Source organism: Parasteatoda tepidariorum, chromosome 2 (genome assembly GCF_982258835.1).
Source record: "Parasteatoda tepidariorum strain Cologne lab strain chromosome 2, Ptep-v5.0, whole genome shotgun sequence".
NCBI lineage: Eukaryota > Metazoa > Arthropoda > Arachnida > Araneae > Theridiidae > Parasteatoda > Parasteatoda tepidariorum.
Window position 1 is genome coordinate 99,637,942 of NC_141756.1, and position 21,703 is coordinate 99,659,644.

Below are 21,703 nucleotides of genomic sequence, written 5' to 3' on the forward strand. Positions count from 1 at the left end.
GGAAGTGACTTTAATTTTATTATTACCACGGATAGAACTTTTTTTTTCCGGCTTAAACCATTTTTTTTACCGTTTTATAGCGATAGAAAAATGTATGGCATAGAAAAAGGGGATCATGAATTTACAATGAATGTTATGTTTAAAGAATGAAGGGTAATTAGCAGTTTTAACTTCTTTCTTGGCCATGATTAAAGAAAATGAACTCAAACTATATCCAGAATATTTATTTTGTTGCAATCAACGTACATAAAATTTTTTGGAAATTTTTTTTAATCAAGGAATCGAATAAAATAGATAAAGCACTAAAAAAAGGCACTGCCCTCTAAAAATAGAAGATCATAAAATGTTTCCTGAATTTATCCGATTATTGGATGTGGGTTGACTCAAGGGAAGTTCTACATAAGAGTTAACGGTAAATCAATATTTAAACTCATCTAAAATCTACTAAGTTTTGATTAAAAAAGGAAACATCAACCACTGAGTGGTTTGCATAGGGAAGATTTGAAAATACCGGTGAATGATTGATTTATGTTCAAATTTATCCAACTAGTTAAATTACTCTGGTACATGATTTTTAAATAATTCAAAATGCGGCGATAATGGGAACAGACATTTTTCCGTTCCAAAAATATCAGTGCACTTTATTTTGGACGTATATTTTAACCAACTTTCATTTCTCTGTGCACGTTAAAACTTGCAATTGCAGGTTTCTTTGTTTTTCTGAATAGCTAGATCACTCGAATTAAAATTGGAGCGCTGAGCTGGGCATCAGAGCCGTGATAGCTCATGGATAGAGCGTTGGTCTGGCGATGAGGTGAATCTAGTTCGAATCCCAGCGATGGCTGATCGATACGAATTCTACAACAAGCTCGCACCGATCACAGTGCTGACGTAAAATATCCTCAGTGGTAGATCGTTGATGGGTTAGAATCCCCTTGCCGTCAAGCTAACCGTAGGAGGTTCTCGTGGTCATCCTCTCCTTGTAACGCAAATGCGGGTTAGTTCCATCAAAAAATCGTCCACAAAAGCGAATTTCTCCCAATACTCAATCCAGGAGTTCCCTTGTCTTCTGGATTGAGTTCAAAATAACGAGGCTACGGAGTTGAACATTAGTAGTCGTAAACCAAGAAAATTGGGTCGGTTGCTAAGCGACTGTTAAAAAATAATATAAAATGACAAACAGAATTTATCATCTAAATTTCAACCATTTTTCGACTAGCTAGATGGATAAAATTTCAACTATAATTGTGCGCTTGCTAAACGCACGTTTCAATCGTTCCTGGACCACCAAAAGCAGAGCTTACCGATAATTAATTATCAATTTAAATTTCAGCTTAGAGCCGACCCACTTGTCTAGTGGTTACTGTAATGGACCACGAAGTCAGTTGTGGGTTCGAATCCCACCGTAGGCATGGATGTAACTTTCTCTGTGTGTGTTCTATGCCCTTTCTACTGTGGGATTGTGTGAATGTAACCGGGTGTTTGTGTGTAATAAACGGGTTTGTGGTTCTTTGACGTGGGCGACGTTACTCCACCGCCGTGATTAAGCCACAGGTGCCAATTGGATAAAGATAAGAGAGTCGAATGTCGAATTCTGGCATTTACGAGGCTAATGGGAAATAGTCCCAAGTGACCGCCATTTAAAAATAAATTCAGCTTAGAGCAAACAACTGGGGCTCAGATGGTAATACAAGTTTCAATTCTCTACTGACCTGACCGCTAGAAGTAGACATCCATCACAGTGGAAGCTTTAGTTAATTTTCTAGCAAACATATAATGAATGAAATTTTAAAAAGGAAAATTATTTATACAAAAAAAAAAGAGTTTATTGAAAACCTGAAAAGACATTTTATAAGTAGATTCCAGCTATTCTTCTGTCTCATACTTTTGTTTTCATGTAACTGAAGTCTTTGTGTTGTAGGAAAGGTCTTCTGAATAAAATATTTAAAAGCTAGTACATTTTTTTATATGAGATGACAGCATGATCCTAAAACGCTTCATAGCATGAGAAACGATGAATGGTGAAGTGTTCTTTTGACGCTTTTTATATACTACAGGGAGAACAAAATAAGAAAAACACAATTTTTGCTGTCGTAATACTTTTAGTATCGATATTTATAAAAAATATCAACGAGAAGGTATTATTTAGATGTCACCGTGAATGATCAAAATAAAGAGAATGTCTACTTCCACAAGTGAATGTCAACAATCACATAGTCGCTTTGGTGAATGTCCTCCGAAATATTTGTTATATCCGATTTGATATTAATTTCATCGTTGATATTATTATATTTATTCGATATTTTAATACCAGCTGATGATAGATTTGGAGAAACATCAGTGTTCGGAGTACCGGTTAAATGTATACCTGGCAGTGGCACTGAACCTTAAGAAAACACTGATGTAGGGCATACAGGGCAGTGGCACTTAACTAGACCTAGTATATATTTCGAACATTTACCAACGCGACTATGTGATTGCTTTTTTTTGTATATAACCGTCGTTGAACAGCCGACCCAATTTTTGGGTTTATGCCTACTAATATGCAGCTCCGTAGCCTTGTAATTTTGAACCCAATCCAGAAGACAAGAGAACTCCCGGATCAAGTATTGGGAGAAATTTGCCTTCGTGGAGGACTTTTTGATGGAGCTAACCCACATTTGCGTTACATGGAAAGGAAGACCACGAGAACCTACCACGGTTGGCCTGACAACAAGGGGACTCTAACCCATGACCCCATTTACCACTGAGGATATTTCACGTCTGCACTGTGATCGATGTAAGGTATCGACCAGTCATCGCCGGGATCGAACCCCAGTTCTCCTCATTGGCGACTATGTGATTGTTAGCATTCACCGGTGGTAGTCAACAGTCACCAATTTAAGTCGTTCTCAGTAACATAAACACTCTCTGTAAAAACATATTTGATCCTGAAAATCGGATATATTTTAATCGTTATGGTATGAGACACATTAAAGATAAACCTGTAAAAGTGACCACCTGCGTAAAGTAAACACCTGAGTAAGGTGACCATTTTCTACAAGTTTTATTTAAAAAGTCCTTTTTAAAGAGTCTTCATAAAGTGACCACCCCTACATAGTGACCATTTGACATGGTCCCGAGGGTGGTCAATTTAGACAGGTTCCACTGTATATTTAAACAAATGTTTCCTCAAAGTGATTTTTGGTTGAACATTAAGGCATTTCGTTTTTCCATTATACTCAAAACTTAATAGCAAAACATAATACTCTTGGGAAATGTTTTTGGTGCCCCATTATTTAACGTATAATATTTTTAAAAAATCAGCAATTTTTACGCTTGTTTCTACATGAGATGATGAATTTATGAGCTTTGCTAATGAAGCGCTCATTTGAGAACAAAACAAAATGGCAAGATAGTTTTCTTGAAATAATATGTAATTAGTTAAAAAAAAATGGATGTATGCAAATTTCACCCGTAAATGTTTTTTTCCCCACGTTCTTAAACAAAAGCATTTTAGACAAGATGCTAATTGTCTTTTTAAATGTGAATGAAGTAACATTTAGAGAATTGACAAGATGAACTTTATCTCGCTGGCAAAATTATTTTTAGAATAGTTTTAAGTGTAAAAAGCTTGAAGTTTAATGTTTCTTCTTGGAATTATTAACATAAATACCAAAAGGGAACTTCTTTTTTTTAAAAAAAAAATTGCTTACTAAAGTGCGCTTAAAACTATTCTCAGGGTTTAAATTTTTGAATATTATTACAATTTTTTATGATCTCGCTACTATTTCAGTGATAATGGAATGTCGACTTCTAACTGAAGTACTTAAATCTTTATTGGAGCTCTTTGCCTAGTATTTCAGTTAAGGTCATCACTTAATAAATTTTTTTATTTTCTTAATTTTAAAACCGTCGTAGAACAGCCGACCCTATTTTTTGGATTTGCAACTGCTAATGTTCAACTCCGTAGCCTTGTCAATTTGAATCCAATCCGGAAGACAAGGGAACTCCTAGATCAAGCATTGAGAGAAATTTGACTTCGTGGAATACTTTTTGATAGAGCTAACCCACATTTGCGTTACATGGAAAGGAAGACCAAGAGAACCTCCCACGGATAGCCTGGCGGAAAAGAACTCTAACCCACGATCCGTCTGCCACTGAGGATATTTCCCGTCAGCACTGTGGTCGGTGCAAAATGGGTGCGGATTCGTATCGAACAGAAATTTCTGGGATTCGAACCCGGTTCACCTCATTGGAAGGCGGAAGCACTATCCCCTGAGCCATCGTGGCGTACTTAATAAAAATTGTCATTATTTGAAATTTTGACCATTTTTCGCCACATACCAACAATGCTAAAAAGAAAAAACTGAAATGAGCAAATTTTTTTTTAAAAAATTACGTTTTTCAAATAGATTGAAAAAGAGAATATATGATTTTTCTCAGACCTACAAAACGAAAATCGAAAGGTGCATCACTTTTGTAATAAGCTACGGTGAAACCTCAAGGAAAGACCACCTCTGTGTAACGACCACTTTTGAGAGACACGGAATTTTTTCCGTAGACTTTGTATTGAAGAAAACTTTTTAGGAGAGACCATTAAAATCTCGTCCAGGGACCAGGAAAAAAATCTGCACCTAATGCGGAAAAGGTCAAATAAGGAAACATGAAAAAATATCAAAACAAATAATATTAGCGAAACAAACAAGTAGATTAAAATGTATTCAAAATATGTGCGAGAGGATCTTAATTACAGAGCTCTTTTTGACAATACAACCTAATACTGCAGTCAGAGTGCCCTAAAGATGATGAATCATTTAAGATGATACATATTATTAAAGATGATGATGAATAAAGATGATGAATTATTCAATTATTGAGTTGAAAGTTAAATTAGAAAAAAAAATTATTTCAGAAAAAACAAGCACATCAATTAAGCGTTTTATCACTTTTTAAAGCTAACTAATTTTTATGATATAAAATTAAATGCAGATATAAACAAAAAACATAATTGTTTATTTATTTGAAACAGATTTATCATTCATAATTGGTAAATTTATTTTTACACATAATTATATCAGTTGTGATAATTTTTACAGACGCTTAATTTTACTCATCGATCCGCCTTTTCAGGAATAGAACAGAAGTTGCATTTCTGCACCAAGAAAATGGCACTAACTAAAATTAAAATTGCTTGGGAAAAATCATGTACTTTCAATAAAAAAGGAGGTCAATGGAGTCAATGGAGGTAACCTATAAGAACGACCAACCTTCATCAACCAGCGGAGGGTGGTCGCTCCCGAGAGGTTTCACGAGATAATCATCACAGAAACATCTTTCCTCATCGTCTCACAAAGTGCCTTCGGTTTTTAAATTATCGGTTTCTTTAAAAAAGCTTCCTTTTTATAAGAGATTTTTAAGTTAGTGTTTTTTATTATTGATTGTTGCAGTTGGAGGATAAAATTAGCAAATCTTACCATTACTACGACAAACAGTATAAGAAATGATTGTCAAACTGCAGAAATTGATAAATCGTCATGTGAATAACAAAAGTTATTAAGCTAAATCAGTTGAGATATTTTATCAAATTTCAATTCATTAAGCTTTGTGGACGAAATAAACTCATGTTCGAGAGATTTTAAAGGGATCGAATTTCTAAATTGCTGCAAAGATGGAGGGCTTAAAATAGAGGCATATGAAATATAATTTTATTCGAATTGTTCCTGTCCCTTTTCAAACTTTGCCGACAATCTCTTACAGCGGCATATGTAAAATATAAAACAGTCGAACTTTGTTCCTTTGACATGAAGAATTTCTGCTTCATTTCATGAATCTTACTTCTCAAGAATCGCTAAAATATCCTAGCTTTTTTTTCAGACATGATTTAGTGAATCTACAAATCTGTGTTTACTTAAAGGATTGTGAAAAAGGAAAAGGATCCTTGAAATAAAGAGTACAATAAGGACATTTGTATGAAACTCTTCAGTTTATCGAATGTTCGAAAATAATTTATTGCGAGTTCCACGACACTTCTAAGAGTTTTTGCTCTAAAATAGTTTTTAGCACTTAAATTTAGCCCCGCATTTAACCCAAATTTTATAATAACTTCCGACCTGCTTTTCATTTCAAATTCTTTAAGAATAAAAAGATTTTTATTTGAGGGGCTTTAAGCAAGTTTTCTACTGGGAATTTTGGAAATGAAGAAAAAAAACTAATCCATCATCCAAAGTCCAATTAATGCATATTAAACTCACTTCTAATTGATTTAAATATACTGTTTAATCACGTAACGGCCAGAAATGGTTATACTGCTCCGTATATAAATGTATATAAGCCGTATATAAATGTATTTAAGCCGTATATAAGCACTTCAAATCTGGGTCACTTACCAACTACATCGGAATTTCTGTTGTTTTAAAAAATATTTTTCTTAGTTGCAAAATTTTTTTGGCCTGCTACGTATAAATAATTTTAATAATATATATAAAAGGTGACATAGATCATGCAGATAAAAATTCTATTTCTTTTGAAAATGCCGTTCATTGCCACATGAAAAATATTTTGGACCAACCTTAAATATCATTAAAAATTATTGTTATTTGTTTTAGGTATTCCTCATCTATCATTTTTACTCATAGCTTAATTCATAACACTATTATAAGATACAACGTTATTTAGTCGTAATATTTGTTTTAGGTATTCCTCATCCATCATTTATACTCATAACTTAACTCATAACGCTAGATATAACGTTAACGTTAATTAGTCATGATATTTGTTTTAAGTATTCCTCATCCATCATTTATACTCATAGCTTAATTCATAACACTAGATGCAACGTTATTCAGTCATGATATTTGTTTTAAGTATTCCTCATCCATCATTTATACTCATAGCTTAATTCATAACACTAGATGCAACGTTATTCAGTCATGATATTTGTTTTAGGTATTCCATACCCATCATTTATACTTATAGCTTAATTCATAACACTATTATTAGATATAACGTTATTTAGTCATGATAACTGTTTTAAGTATTCCTCATTCATCATTTACACTCATAGCTTAATTCATAACACTATATAAATATAACGTTATTTAGTCATGATATTTGTTTTAAGTATTCCTCATCCATCATTTATACTCATAGCTTAATTCATAACACTAGATGCAACGTTATTCAGTCATGATATTTGTTTTAAGTATTCCTCATCCATCATTTATACTCATAGCTTAATTCATAACACTAGATGCAACGTTATTCAGTCATGATATTTGTTTTAGGTATTCCATACCCATCATTTATACTTATAGCTTAATTCATAACACTATTATTAGATATAACGTTATTTAGTCATGATAACTGTTTTAAGTATTCCTCATTCATCATTTACACTCATAGCTTAATTCATAACACTATATAAATATAACGTTATTTAGTCATGATATTTGTTTTAAGTATTCCTCATCCATCATTTATACTCATAGCTTAATTCATAACACTATTATAAGATATAACGTTATTTAGTCATGATATTTAGTCATTATTTAGTCATGTTTTAGATATTCCTTACCCATCATTTATACTTGAAACGAATAGATGCAATAAACAGCTTACAAATTTTACCAGTTGTTGACTTCATTACAATGTTTGACTTAATTATATTGCACACGTAAAATATTGCTCAAATAAACTGCTCTTATCAAGTTTCATTATTAACTGCATCCTTATGCCGCGAGACATTTGATCTTTCCACATGGACCCCTCCAAGCTATTTTAGGAGCTAACTTTGAGTTCAGAAAAGTTATGGAGAATTACTTTTAGTTAAAAGGTTTCAAATAAAGCCTTCGAGAATTTCATAACCATTCTGGATTAAAGCATAGCTCAGGGGGAGAAGTGTGTGAAGACGACGCATAAATTTAATTTGTAATCACCATATGTTAGCTTTGTCATTTCTGGAATTAAAAAAGCGAAAAAAAATATTATTTTTATCGGAACTTATTCCTCGAACTCTTTTCTTAAAAGTAGAGATTCTTATTTTTTTTAAAAAAAGTTTTTCAATTTTTTGCGAGAAATACGATGTAACATAATATTGACAGAAATAAAATCTTCTAAAATATGACTGAAGCTTTTTCTTTAAAAATTTGTTGAAGTTCGTAAAAAAAAACCCACCTTTCAATGCATTCATTGACTTGAGCACGAGTGAATTTAAGTTAGAGCACGAGTTAATTTCGCAATAACTTCATATAAGATCTCGTTAATTGGTCCACTGGTTTCAGTGGCGTTGCCAAGGGGACTCCCCTTTCCAAAATATTAAGAAAATTATCAGATAAAGAATACACTTGTCTCATTTTATTGGAACTCGTTATATTGATCCTATTGATCCTGACTGATCTTATTTCATTGATCCTGATTGGTTGCTGAAACATGGCAGTTGTTTACGTTAGCAACTGTTCTTTGCATTCTAATTAGATTATGCCAAATTTGCCAAGTATCAATTCTCTTAAGTGAGATATTCTCTATTCACTAAAATTTCAATTCTTTCACTATATATTTCTTACTTACAGCAACGACAGGCACGAAGCCATGTAGAACATAAAGAAACTAATTATGCATCGAAGTTGCCAGGTGCACAATACAAAAATATATCACGGTTACACTAAAATGCATAAACGAATAATTAATTGAAAGACGCAGACGAGAAAGAATTTTATCTCAACGAATTCGATGTGCGATACGGCACTGTATTTAATTAATTTCAAGTTAATTAACATTCTAACTTATATGGAGAAACGTAGCTCAACTATTACGCGCCATTTTGCTTGTAAATGATCAGCTGGGAGCCGCGAAAGCTCAGGGGATGGAGTGTTCGCCTTCCTATGAGGTGAACCGGGTTCAAATCCCAGTCGATACTAATTCCGCATCCGGCTTGCACCGACTACAGTGCTGACGTCAAATATCCTCAGTGGTAGACGGATCATGGGCTAGAGTCCCCTTACCGTCAGGCTAACCGTGGAAGGTTCTCGTGGTTTTCCTCTCCATGTAACGCAAATGTGGGTTAGTTCCATCAAAAAGTCCTCCACGAAGGCCAATTTCTCCCAATTCTCGATCCAGGAGTTCCCTTGTCTTCTGGATTGGGTTCAAAATCACAAGGCTATGGAGTTGAACAATAGTAGTCGTAAACCCATAAAATTGGGTCGGCTGTTCAATGACGGTTATACAAAATATATAAAACTAGGAGGCTTCGCCCCCTGCTCGCTCATTGTATACGTTCTTAACGTCTAGCTTTTGTATACTTTTTTGAACACTGAAGTTCCGAAAACTTTTCACTGTAGAGAATTCTAAACCTGTCCATTTCAATATTAATTTGAAATTGCAAACAGTTCGCATATTTTTCTTAATCACACTATTCTAAATTTCAGTTGTTGAGAAAAGTGACTGTTGTAAGTTTTGTTTTAAAGTCTTTCCCACCAGAGGGCTAAAACCATGTATTGTAAAACAATATGAAATAGTACTGAACGTTGGATGTAAAGCATCGGCTTCGATGAAGATAATTTTGTGAGAATGCTTTTGATAATTCGGTGAGAATTCACCCGATTAGACATATAATACTCACTACGTGCTCTTGCGCGCCGAAGCCTAACGATTAAAACGTATTAGCGTTTTATATAATGTAGATTAGCCATATGATGCTCACTACGTGCTCTTGCTCGCCGAATCCTATCAATTAAAAATGAAAACTGTTGCCAACGCGAGAAAAGAAATATCATCGGTTTATTGATACATACGTATTAGCGTTTTATATAATATAGATGATCAGCTGGAGCTGACGTCATTAGTCACATGAGTGGGTATCTGTGCTCTTCTTTAAGTGCAAATACCCAATTATCAAAACACTGAAATAACAGTGATTTTTAAAAAAAAACATTCATGACTCACAATTCGAAGATTAAAGGCAAATATTGAATAAGGAAAAAAAAATGTCTCTGAATTCGAATCATGCATGTTCAGAATACTTACTGTGGGTGATGGTGGGTACCTTGGTATCTGGATCGAGGGGGGCCTGAATAATGCTGAGGCTTGGTGAAATGATGGCAGGAAGGGTTTTGGCACGTAGGAGAGGAATCCTTTTTTTGATCGATGACTTCTCCGACAAATGGCTGTTGGAAAAAAAGGAAAAAAATAAATAAACGCCGAATGCACTAAACATACAAAATTGAGAATTCCTTTTCTATGCAGCAGTGTTGGGCGATCTGAATTTCTGAGAGATGCTCTAACATATTTAATGTGAAGTCTGGGACAAAAAAATATTATAAAATTAAAATATAATTTTATTTACACTAGATTGCCTAAGGAAGTCATTTTGACTGCTTTTTAACTTCAATTAAGAAAACAATGATGTATATAATGACGCAATTTCTTAGAATTTTATGAGTATTTTTATTGTTGATATTTACTAATAACTTGTTATATGACGGAAAATAATATCAAAAATTAATTTTAAACAAATAATTTTAAACATTATTCTTCCACAATGCAGTCATTTTGACTGCTTTTGGGCAATATAGGTATTTCAGTCTTTCTAGTGTTAAGAGCTGGATCGAAATCCTGGAAAGAACAGCATTTCACATGTCTATAGTTTAGCTTAAAAAATGCGATAAAAAATGTTTGAATGCTTAAAAAAATGTTAAAATATTAATGTTTTTAAACATTTAAAACAATTTTTAGCACTAGAAAGGCTAAAAAGTCACAAAATTCTAAGAAATTGTGTCATTATATATATTTCTAATTGAAATTAAAAAGCAGTCAAAATCACTTCCTTGGGCCTTAAATGTTTAAAAAACTGTTTCGATATATGATAGTTATAACATAAATTAAAAAGTTTTGATTTAATTTTTTTACATATTTTATAACAGTGATGAAACGATAGGTGAGATAGATATGAAAAAAAGAATTTATGTAATGTATACTTTATGGAAAGTGGAAAAGGATAAACGAAATACTTTCAGTGTGTTATTTCCTAATTCTATGTACCATGTTCTGAATTGTAAACAATGATGAAACTGTGGGCGAGATAGATAGGAACTTTCTGTTTATCAGTAGTGAATTTTAGCCGTTGATTCATATGACAGACCTCAAATATTTTTGTTCTAAATTTTTTTGGTGTATTAGTTTTATTCTTAGACATATATCAATTGTTTCAATCATCTACTTTAATTATAACTAGGAGACTCCGCCCCCTGCTCGCTAACGCTCGCCAACCCCCGAGAATTGCTACGCAATCCTATGTGGTTCACGCCGTGAACCATGGCTCGCTGCGCTCGCTCGCCAATGAACACAATGTTCTAGCACAAAGACATAATATATTATCATCAAAGACATAGTATTTTATCATCAAAGACATAGTATTGTACTTATGTAGAAGAATTCTACCAATGTTCTTATTGGCTTTTAAAAAAGTATATTAGCTATTTAGATTGTACATGGTGAAAAAATCAAAACATTAGCTAAATAAGAAACATATTAGCAAAATAAATTATCAAATATTGCTTCACTAATATTCTGCATTTTAAAGCGTGAAAATTCAATGCGTAAATAAACGCGAAATATAAAAAAAATTCAATGCATTCAATACAAACACTTAAACGTTTTTTAGACGTTTAGGTAGCTCCCAGTAGAAAAATATCAATTCAACAGCGGCCTTTTAAAGCATTCTCACTTCAATTAATTAATTAATTCCTAATTGAGTTTAAATTAAATATTGTCATGTTTTTAGTGCATGAATCAGAATTGAACAACCTGATAATGCTCACTCTGGTTATTGTTATCTGGTTGCTCACTACGTGCTCTTGCGCGCCGAATCCAATCAATTAAAAATGAAAACTGTTGCCAGCGCGAAAAAAGAAATATCATCGGTTTTATTGATACACATAATTACGTATTAGCGTTTTATATAACAAGATAGATAGATTTGTTTTTAAAACTGTGATGACAGCAATTTCTCCATAAAAGTAATCAGAAATAAAGAACAATATTTAAATGTTGACATATAATTTTTTCGTTTTGATTTAAGATTATTTTTAATTTGTCGCAACTTATCTTACCAATAAATAAAATATCGTACATGAAACTGTTTAGAACATTTCAAACAGACGGCACATCGCATCTGTTAAGTCGAATTGTATTCAAAGTTTTAGGCGGAAAACTTTGAAGTTTAAATAATCGTCCTTGCAGTTGGAACATTTTGAGGTTATTGCTCATTCATGCAACAAGCCTCGAAGACCAGAAAAATAAACCGTTTATTAAATTTCCCGTCCACCATGCTGCTGCTACTGTGCTGAATACATTTCCATCTTTCTTAACAAGCGACTTTTTTTTATTCCATTTTTATCAAAAGCTCCTGAGTGTTGGAAGAAATTGTGTTGGAGAGAGTTTCAAGAAATTGGCATTTAAATAAGATACGAACTTAACAAATAGAACGCACCAGAGAATAACCTTTTAGAGAATAGAAAAAGGATTCATTCTTTTTCTAAAGATGCAAATGGATCTTTTAAGAAGAGTTTTTTATTTAAAGAGAATGTGTTTTCTGCGATGCAACTTAGATAAGACTTTGTAATAGGATTCTGAGATAATCATAAGAACCTTGTAAAATATTGTTTCGTTACAGCTTTTTATGCAGATCTTTTTTTAAAGGTCAATTATTTCTTTTTACTTACAAGAGGTAAAAAATCATCACTAGTATTTCTTTTGCACAATCCTTATTCTAAATAGCGCAAAACTAAACTAAGAATTCTGCGTAAAAAGAGAGATAATGAAAAACTGAGACCACTACAGATAACAACGAACCTTAAAACATGATGCTGCTGTTTGGTATTTTTTTTCTTCCACTGAAATGCTTTGAAAATTGTAAAAATTATTTTCAAGAATTTTCCATTAAAATCCAGAGAACACAACTCCATTGTGAAACGAAATCAAACTTTGTTATCAAGATTTATGCAGTTATAAAAATGTTCTCATAAGAAAATATCTTTTGAAGAAAATGAAATAAATGAATTTGCTTATCAAAATCTTTCATTTTGCATACCAGTAATGCATACGCAGCTTAAAACAGATAATTAAAATACATATTTAATATCGACATTTCTATTACGACATAACTATTTAAAGAAATTTTTTTTGTTTCTCCTGAAATTGTGGTCTTTTGAATATTTCACACCGTCTTAAGTACAGATGCATACAAATCGTGATTATATAAACATTATAAATGTTTATGTGAGTAACATAAAGAATAAATTTAATCTTTTTGTTATTTCTTTGACCAAATTCTCTTTCGTAATTCATTTCTCAAAACGAAACCCGTTCTTATAGTTAATGTTCACATCTAGTATCTCAATTCTGAATTTAGATTAAAGAATACGCTAGAATAACCATTTTAATTTCTTCCCCATAAGCAAACGAGAAAACGTGAGAAATCCCTTGACTTATTTTTTGAGAGAATAATAAGAAATAATAAATCCCTTTCTGCATGTGACAAGGGGGAAAAGCTTGATTTTTAAAAATTTTCTCATTATTCACTACTGCGATTACTTACTACTATGGACTTATATATATCCCAGACGTCGTTACTGTACGACTTTTAATTCATTTTATTTTTACCCAACTTAGACTTAGCTTTATTATTCGCACCCGCTTTCCCACCCGTAATTCTATTATTTGAGATAAAGGAGAAAATATTCCCCAGAGATAGGCACTCTGTTTTAACTGTATCAGCCAGTCTGTCAGGGAAAGCTTGCGACATTTTCTCAAATATAAAACAATGAAGCAGCTCGGTTTTGTTGGTTTTATGCTCTCATATATATTCATATATGAATAAATAGCATCTTATATATATATATATATATATATATATATATATATATATATATATATATATATATATATAAATGGTGTATGACAAAATTAAGGTTATAAAGAGTGATTTTTATTTTAAGATTAAGATAATTATTCTTTATTCAGAAATATCGCATTTATTGTAAAGGATGTGCCCTGTTGAAGACCTTCACTGTTGCGTATTAAAATTTTTGCTGCTTAATTCTTCTTCTTTGTGTTTATATATATATATATATATATATATATATATATATATATATATATATATATATATATATATATATATATATATATATATATATATATATATATATATATATATATATATATAATTAATAATTGACACCCTATTCTTAAAATGGATTATAGAATGCAGAGGTAATAATTTTAAGTGTGAGAGCCTGAGTAATCCCTCGACCTATTATAATTAATAATGTTAGCCTTTCATAGCTTAAAAAAATTTAAGAAGTCGGAAATATATTTAAGTATGGAAGAAAACAAATTTCAGTGAATAATTCATCGCTTTTTGTATGAATCGTTAAATAGAAGCCATCAGGTACATCTCAAAAAATTATTAACACAGTCAACGTGATTTGCAGGATGAGGTAATTTGGTGATAGTTCTCGCAAAGATTCAAAACACTAATTTCAAAAAAAAAAAAAAAAAAAAAAAAAAAAATTTTTTCTCGCTGCTTCCCTCTTCAATTTGGTTCCACTTACAAGTGAAAAAATTAAGTTTCGGGAGGTTACATTTCAGTGAAGAGTCGTTCGCATCATTTATTCGAACTCTTTAGTTGGTTTTCCATCGGAGCGTAAATTTTTAACCTTGTTACGAGCGCCGTTTTTACCCGGCACCCGCCCGATGCCCCTGTCTGTTCGAGCACTGTTTTTAGCCGGGGTCCACCGTTATACTGTTTGAAAACGAGTCCAATCTGCTTCAAAATGCCACTGGTTAATAGTCGTTTGACCTATATTAGATTAATACCACCACAAGTGTATTTTGCAAGCGATAAATATATTTTGTAAGAGAGAAAAAAAAAATTCAATAATGAAAAAAATTTTGATCGCCGAAATGCGATCAGGTTACCCATTGGCAAAATGATTGTTTTCTAATTTATTTTATTATTCTTTTACCCTCTTTATTTGTGACATTCACCTGAATTAGTATTGAAACCGATCCAGTTTGAACTGTAGGTTAGAATTTCTGATTCTTAATTAAAACAATAAAAACAAAAATAACGTTCATATGATGAAATTCTCTTTTATTCACAACTCAAGAAGTATTTATGGGATCTCTCTGGTCTTACATCTCAAAAATAAACTCACCAACTAATGCATAACAAAATTCAAAGTGAAAAAAGGAATTCTAAACAAATTATCAAACAGCAGCGGTCACCATAGCAAAGTATACCATGACGACGCATGCGCACTGTTTACTATTACTCTTGAACACAGTTGAAAAGTGTGATGACGTCCAAATAAGGTGCACACGCCATCAAACCAAAAACAACACCTATTTCGCCAATGGGTAAAAACTGTAACGTCAAAGATGAGTGCAAAAACTGTAATGTTGGTTTATGTGTCCACTCTTGTTCTAAAATTGATAAGATATTTTCCCATTTCATAAGATATTATCCACAAATTGCACTTTTACTAATAATACTAGCAAAATCTCAAACATCAGAATACCGACATGCAGGTTGCACATTTCGTAGCACAATCAGCGTATTGGAGTGCCGAAACGAAAGGGTTAAAGTAGCATTTCCGTTTTGTTAATAATTCCCCCCCCCCCGTATATTTAGGATACACGTTATTCTTTTAAATGGGTAAATTATTTTCAGAAAATTATACTTTGTGTAATAGTACTGTCTTAGTTTTAATAATATTTTAGCTTGATTATTTACACATATCTTAAAAAAATAATATATTTCTTAAAATCATAGTTTGATACAGATACTATTGATCGGTATTGTTTATATATGATACTGTATGAGTTTTGTAAACAGCAATTATGTTAAAAATAGTTGATAATCAATCCTAATCGGAATTTTTTTTAAAAAATACAAGATTATACGAATAATACTTTTGTCTTAATTTTTTTTCTCATTATTTTAACTATCTTAGAATTGGTACTGTATCATGGTTACTGTCATCCAAAAAAATAAAGCTAATAAGTGATTTATACAACCTAACGATTACTATTTTATTTCCAATTACAATGTGGTCTTATATTAAAAAAGCTCAACATTTCAAAAAGTAGTAAACATTTTAAACCTTTATCAGCGAGCTAATTTAAATATACGAGCGACCAAATGTTCTACAACAAGAAAGGAATCGAGTATTAATAAACCCACCAACAGTAAGATGATGAAAATTTATTGAGCATGGGGTAAGGGGGGCTAGAAAGAGATTTTAATTAATTCGCCAAAAGTTTTTCCCGTTTCCTCTTAGTTTAATGCATGCTAAGTTATTGTCACGCAAATCCCCTACTGTATTCTTTCGCCTTTTTAATTTAAAAGTCTTGGGACATGGCGCAGATTAATTTAATTATTATTAACTAAGTTAGTGAAAGCTTGATTTCTAAATAATTAAGTTTCCTCTGGTAAAAAAAAAATGAATCGTATGTCATTTAAACTGCGCTATTTATTTGACTGCTATTAAGGCAATAAGTCCGCGCACCGGAGTTACAAACCATCAAAAATGTCTTAATTTTCGAAGAATTTCAATCCGAAACTTAATTTAGGTATTGCGCCAGTATTACTAGTGGTGAAGATAACAAAAAATATTAAGAATGTCAAGGTTTTCTTCTTGGTTGCGCTCAACTTTATTTTCATCCAAATATTTGTTGTACCGTATTTTATTTTATTTTTTATTTTATTTCATCCGTCGTTGAGCAGCCGACCCAATTTTGGATTTACGATTACTTATGTTCAACTCCGTAACCATGTAATTTTGAACCAATCCAGAAGACAGGGAAACTCCTGATCAGTACCGCCAGAGGTAGTAATTTATTACGGGAACATGGAGGACTTTGCGACTCGACAGATTTGACGTGTGTCAGTCACCATTTACTACACGGGAAGTCTTCGGCCGGCAGGGATCGAGCCAACGACTTCTTGGACATGGGCCTTCTACCAACCAGGCTATCAAGGCTACTAATGTTCAACTCCGTAGCCTTGCAATGTTTAAACCAATCCAAAAGACTAGGGAACACTTGTATCAAGTAATGGGGGAAATTTTGTCTTCGTGGAGGGCTTTTTGATGGAATGAACCCGCATTTGCGTTACATGGGGTGGAAAACCACGAAAACATCTCACGGCTAGTCTGGCGGCAAGGAGACTCTAACCCATGATCGGTCTACCACTGTAGATATTTTACGTCAGCACTGTGGTCAGTGCAAGCCGGATGCGGAATTCGTATCGACCAGCCATCGCTGGGACTCGAACAAGGTACACCTCAATGGAAGGCGAACGCTTTATCCCTTGAGTAATCACGGTCAAATTTATTACTGATTTATCGCTTTTTTTCGTCCCTTTGAGAAAACTGTTAAGTATCGCCAATTTCTCAGCAGCATTTAGATTGGTGGTAAAAAGACAATTGGTGGTAAAAACTTATAGTACCAATTTAATGATGCAAGTTACTTATTATTTGGCCTTTTATTTCAATAATTTTGATCCGATCATTAGTAGGTTCGATACCTCTTTCTGAAACATGATGTCCCCAAAAATTCAGTATTTGATTTTAAATCAAACCAACTGCTTGTAAACAATGAAATACTTGTTTTAAGGCCTCTGGTGTCTTAGGATAGGTCGGCGTTACAAAACTTCAGCTTGAAACGAGCTCTAGCACCTGATTCGTCGATTTGTGAGTTAGACAGCATACGTCATCGAACGCTCATCTTGAACTACGACTGACGTTCGAATCAATTGCAGTTGGATTACAACGTAACGTTAACGATAGAAGCAATGGCGGACAACATCCAACAGAGCATTGAAATCAGCCAAGATTTTGATTTTAACATTAAACATAGCTTCTTCTTCCTCTTCTTCTTCATTTAGTTAAGCTATAATGTGTTTTTTCTTGGACAAAGTCATCATTTGTTCTCTAAAGCACTGGTCGACAATAACAAAATCAATACACATTCGAAATAAAAAAAATTTTACGTTATTAACGCATGCGCAATGCGAGATAATGTCTGCTTGGGAGAAACTGCTCACGCTGATCTCACAAAGTGTATTTTGTTGGCGTCAGCGGTACTTCAACTTCCCGTTGACGCTCAGAGAAGGCGTTTGTCTTAAGAAACCACTTTTTAACTTTTAGATGTAAAAGATGTTCGTCTTCGGCTCTAGAAGCCACAAGTAGATCTTCATGGTAGACGAAGCAGAAATCTAATTCGGAAAGTACAGTATGGATGAATCTTTGGAAAGTTTGTGCTGCATTGCGTGGCCCAAAACTCATTCTTATGAATTTAAATGACCCAAAAGGGGTACAAATTGCGGTGTTTTCAATGTCATTAGGTTCAACAGGTATCTGGTGATAAACTCTAACTAAATCTACTGTAGAAAATAGTTTACAACCATGTAATTGCTTTTTGGAGTCTTTATGTGACAATGTATTCCCATAAGGTATAGTAACGGTATTTAAATTTCAGCAAACACCGCATGGTCTGTAGCTTCCATTTTTTTGGCACCATATGCAAAAGAATGGCCCAAGCATTTTTTGATGGACGACAGATTCCTTGCTTAATCATGCATTCAAATTCTTTTCGTGAAATTTTTAATCTATCGTGGGCCAAACGTCTAGGTTTGAGGAAACTGATGGACTAGTTTATGGACTAGATATTTGATCTCTTTGACTGTCGAATGTTTCACAGTTATATCTTTGAGTTCAACAGTTAGTAAATTCCAGAATCAAGAGTTTTAGACGACTCAGTAGTCAAATTAGTTGATTGAACATTGGACTAGTCAACCAAAGGATTTTAGAGATGTAATAGGATCCATTAATTTTTTTTAATATCAACTAAAAACGCGTATTCATTAGGAAAATTAGCACTTATTATTGCCTTAGAAACATCGCCAGCAATAAAGGTTCGACAAAAGTTTCTTCATGAACCTATGTCGAAAAAATGTCGCTGTGTTCCAAACGTGCGAACTTGCGAAGCATGCGCACACTTGCGAAGCAGCATGAAAGTAAAATTTTGGATCTGGAATTTTTTTTTGTTTCAAAAAAACTGGTAAAACCGAAACATCAGCTCCATTTTTTATATTTTATAACCGTCGTTGAACGGCCGACATAATTATATTTTGGATTTACGACTACTAATGTTCAACTCCGCAGTCTTGCTATTATGAACCCAATCCAGAAGACAAGGGAACTACTGTATCAAGTATTGGAAGAAATTTGCCTTTGTGGAGGACTTTTTGATGGAACAAACCCGCATTTGCATTACACGGAGAGGAAGAATTGCGTTATACGGAGAGAACGGAGAGGAAGAATACGAGAACCTCCCACGGTCAGCCTGACGGCAAGGGGACTCTAACCCCTGATCTGTTCACCACTGAATATATTTCACGTCAGCACTGTGGTCGGTGTAAGCCGGATGCGGAATTCGTATCGACTAGGATTCGTACCCGGTTCACCGCATTGGAGGACGAACGCTCGATCCCCTGAACCGTAATGGCTCACACCAGCTCCATTATCAATAAGAAAATTTCGTTTACTAGAGTGATCATAAACAGAGAGGTGACTTGAATTCTGGCTAACATCGTTATGCGATCGCCGGGATGGTGACAGAGCAGTCAGCGTGCCTGACTGTGTAGCCAATGGTTGCGGGTTCGAATTCCGCTCAGGGCATGGCTGTTTCTCTATGTGTTGTTCTCTGTTGTGTGAATGTGGTTCACCCTATAAACGGGCATCAGTGGCAGTGTGGTGTGGGTAATGTTGCTCGCCTACGTGACTTAGGTTCACAGGTGCCCCATTGGGCAACGATGAATGAGCAACACTTCCGGCATCTTCCGGGGTGAAGAACGAAAGTTCAGTACCTGCCGTTAAAAAAAATCGTTATGGGCCGCCAACGATGGCCTAATTAGTTTTCCGATTTTTCGCGATTAGAAACAAATAAACATTGGTTGGTGCATCCAGGGCCATTTTATCCATTAGGCACTGTAGGCAACTGCCTAGGGGCCCCGCCACGTTCAGGGGCCCTGTGCAACAGAGAAAAAAATTGACAATGTTTCTTAAACAGTAAAAATTTAATTCGAAATTTCAATGACGATTGTCTTGCTCTGTACATTACATCGACGCTATTTTAGTACATTTCTGAACACATTCCAAATTAGATATTAATATTATGTAATACTGTCGCGGCGCCTAGAAGCTTACCGGGAAATAAATGATCTGTTTGGGTTTCTAACAGATTTCTCGACAAAATCCGACGCTGAAATTAGACAGGCTTGCACAAAGTTTAAGGAACATTATTTCGAGGACATTGAGCCTGAGTTTATAGACGAAATGGTGCAGTATAAATACTTCATCTTACAATTAGAAGACGCCGGAAAAAAAATTGTGCCTGCCGAAGAGTCTTACAAACTGATTATTGGTAACATGGCACAATCAACTTTCCCGAATGTCATGACAGCTTTGCAAATATATAGAAGTCTAATGATTACAAACGCCACTGGTGAACGAAACTTTTCCAAATTGAAATTAATTAAAAACTGTCTTCGTTCAACTATGTCTCAAAACCATTTAAATTCATTGGCCATAATGGCAATTGAAAATGATGTATTGGAAAAGGTTAACTCTCAGGATGTCTTGAACGATTTTGTAACAAAAAAAGTTAGAAGAGTTAATATTTAAGCTTATTGTATGATTTTTTTTAAATGCATATATTAATTACTTATATTCTTTTCGTTTGATTCAATATTTTTATTGAATAATGTGATAATATACCCATGCAGTAAAAAACAGCGTAATTATGAATAAAGTGTTGTGTTAGCGAAAAAATATATTAAGAAGTTAGAAGACGGTAGGGGGGGGCGAGACGAGCATTGCCTAGGGGCCCCGACATGCATAAGCCGGCCCTAGGTTCATCTGGGTGACTTTTCATCGAAACGACGACGATGCCAACAAATACCTTCTCTAGATTTCCGTGGGCCCCTATAACTCGAGTTTTGGCGATTAAAACGATATTGATTTTTAAAGGCACTACATGATCGTCGTAACTCACTGACTTCTTTAGAATGTTCATTAATTTTCTCTAATATAGTTGATAAATTTAGTTTCTCTGATGTATTCCTTTCTGGGTTGCACCAGTGAAGCAAAATGAATAGCTCAAAGAATAAACACAATTAATAATTACTATTTTCATTTTCACATTTATTTACAAATCATAAATAATGCTCTTTACTTAAAATTTGGCTTTAAAGATGCCCGTTGCGCAAGAACAAATTAAAAGAATAACAAGAAGTACAATTCCAAAATGTAAGGATGAAAGTTGAAGTGAGAACAAACTTAAGAGTTCATAAATAATAATGAAACAATTTAAAAATGTAGAATGTAGAATACTTGACATCACGTCGCTTCAATAGTAATGTTTTAAAGCGTGTCACAATAAAAAAAATTATTTAAAATAAACGGAGATTGAAATTAAAAAATAAGTTTTGCAATTGAAATTGAAATAATAGAAATTGAAAAAAAAAATAGCAAAATTATTAGTAAAGATTTAGAAATCAACTGAAAAAAGGAAATTGTAATACTTTTCTTTTTTTTTTAATATTAATTATAGAATTTTTTAAAAAAAAAACAGTTAGCATTTTTTTACAGAGTTCGTA

General features: G+C 33.4%; 1 protein-coding gene across 3 annotated transcripts in view; it reads right to left on the bottom strand.

The window, feature by feature from the left end:
* Positions 1 to 21,703, bottom strand: part of LOC107440340 (ankyrin repeat and fibronectin type-III domain-containing protein 1) — a 390,356-nt gene that overhangs the window by 218,238 nt on the left and 150,415 nt on the right. For all 3 annotated transcript variants that reach the window (XM_087157858.1, XM_087157859.1, XM_087157860.1), the window contains one exon: positions 10,003 to 10,142. In XM_087157858.1, the coding sequence (XP_087013984.1) occupies positions 10,003 to 10,142 (140 nt within the window). The remainder of the gene's footprint in view (positions 1 to 10,002; positions 10,143 to 21,703) is intronic.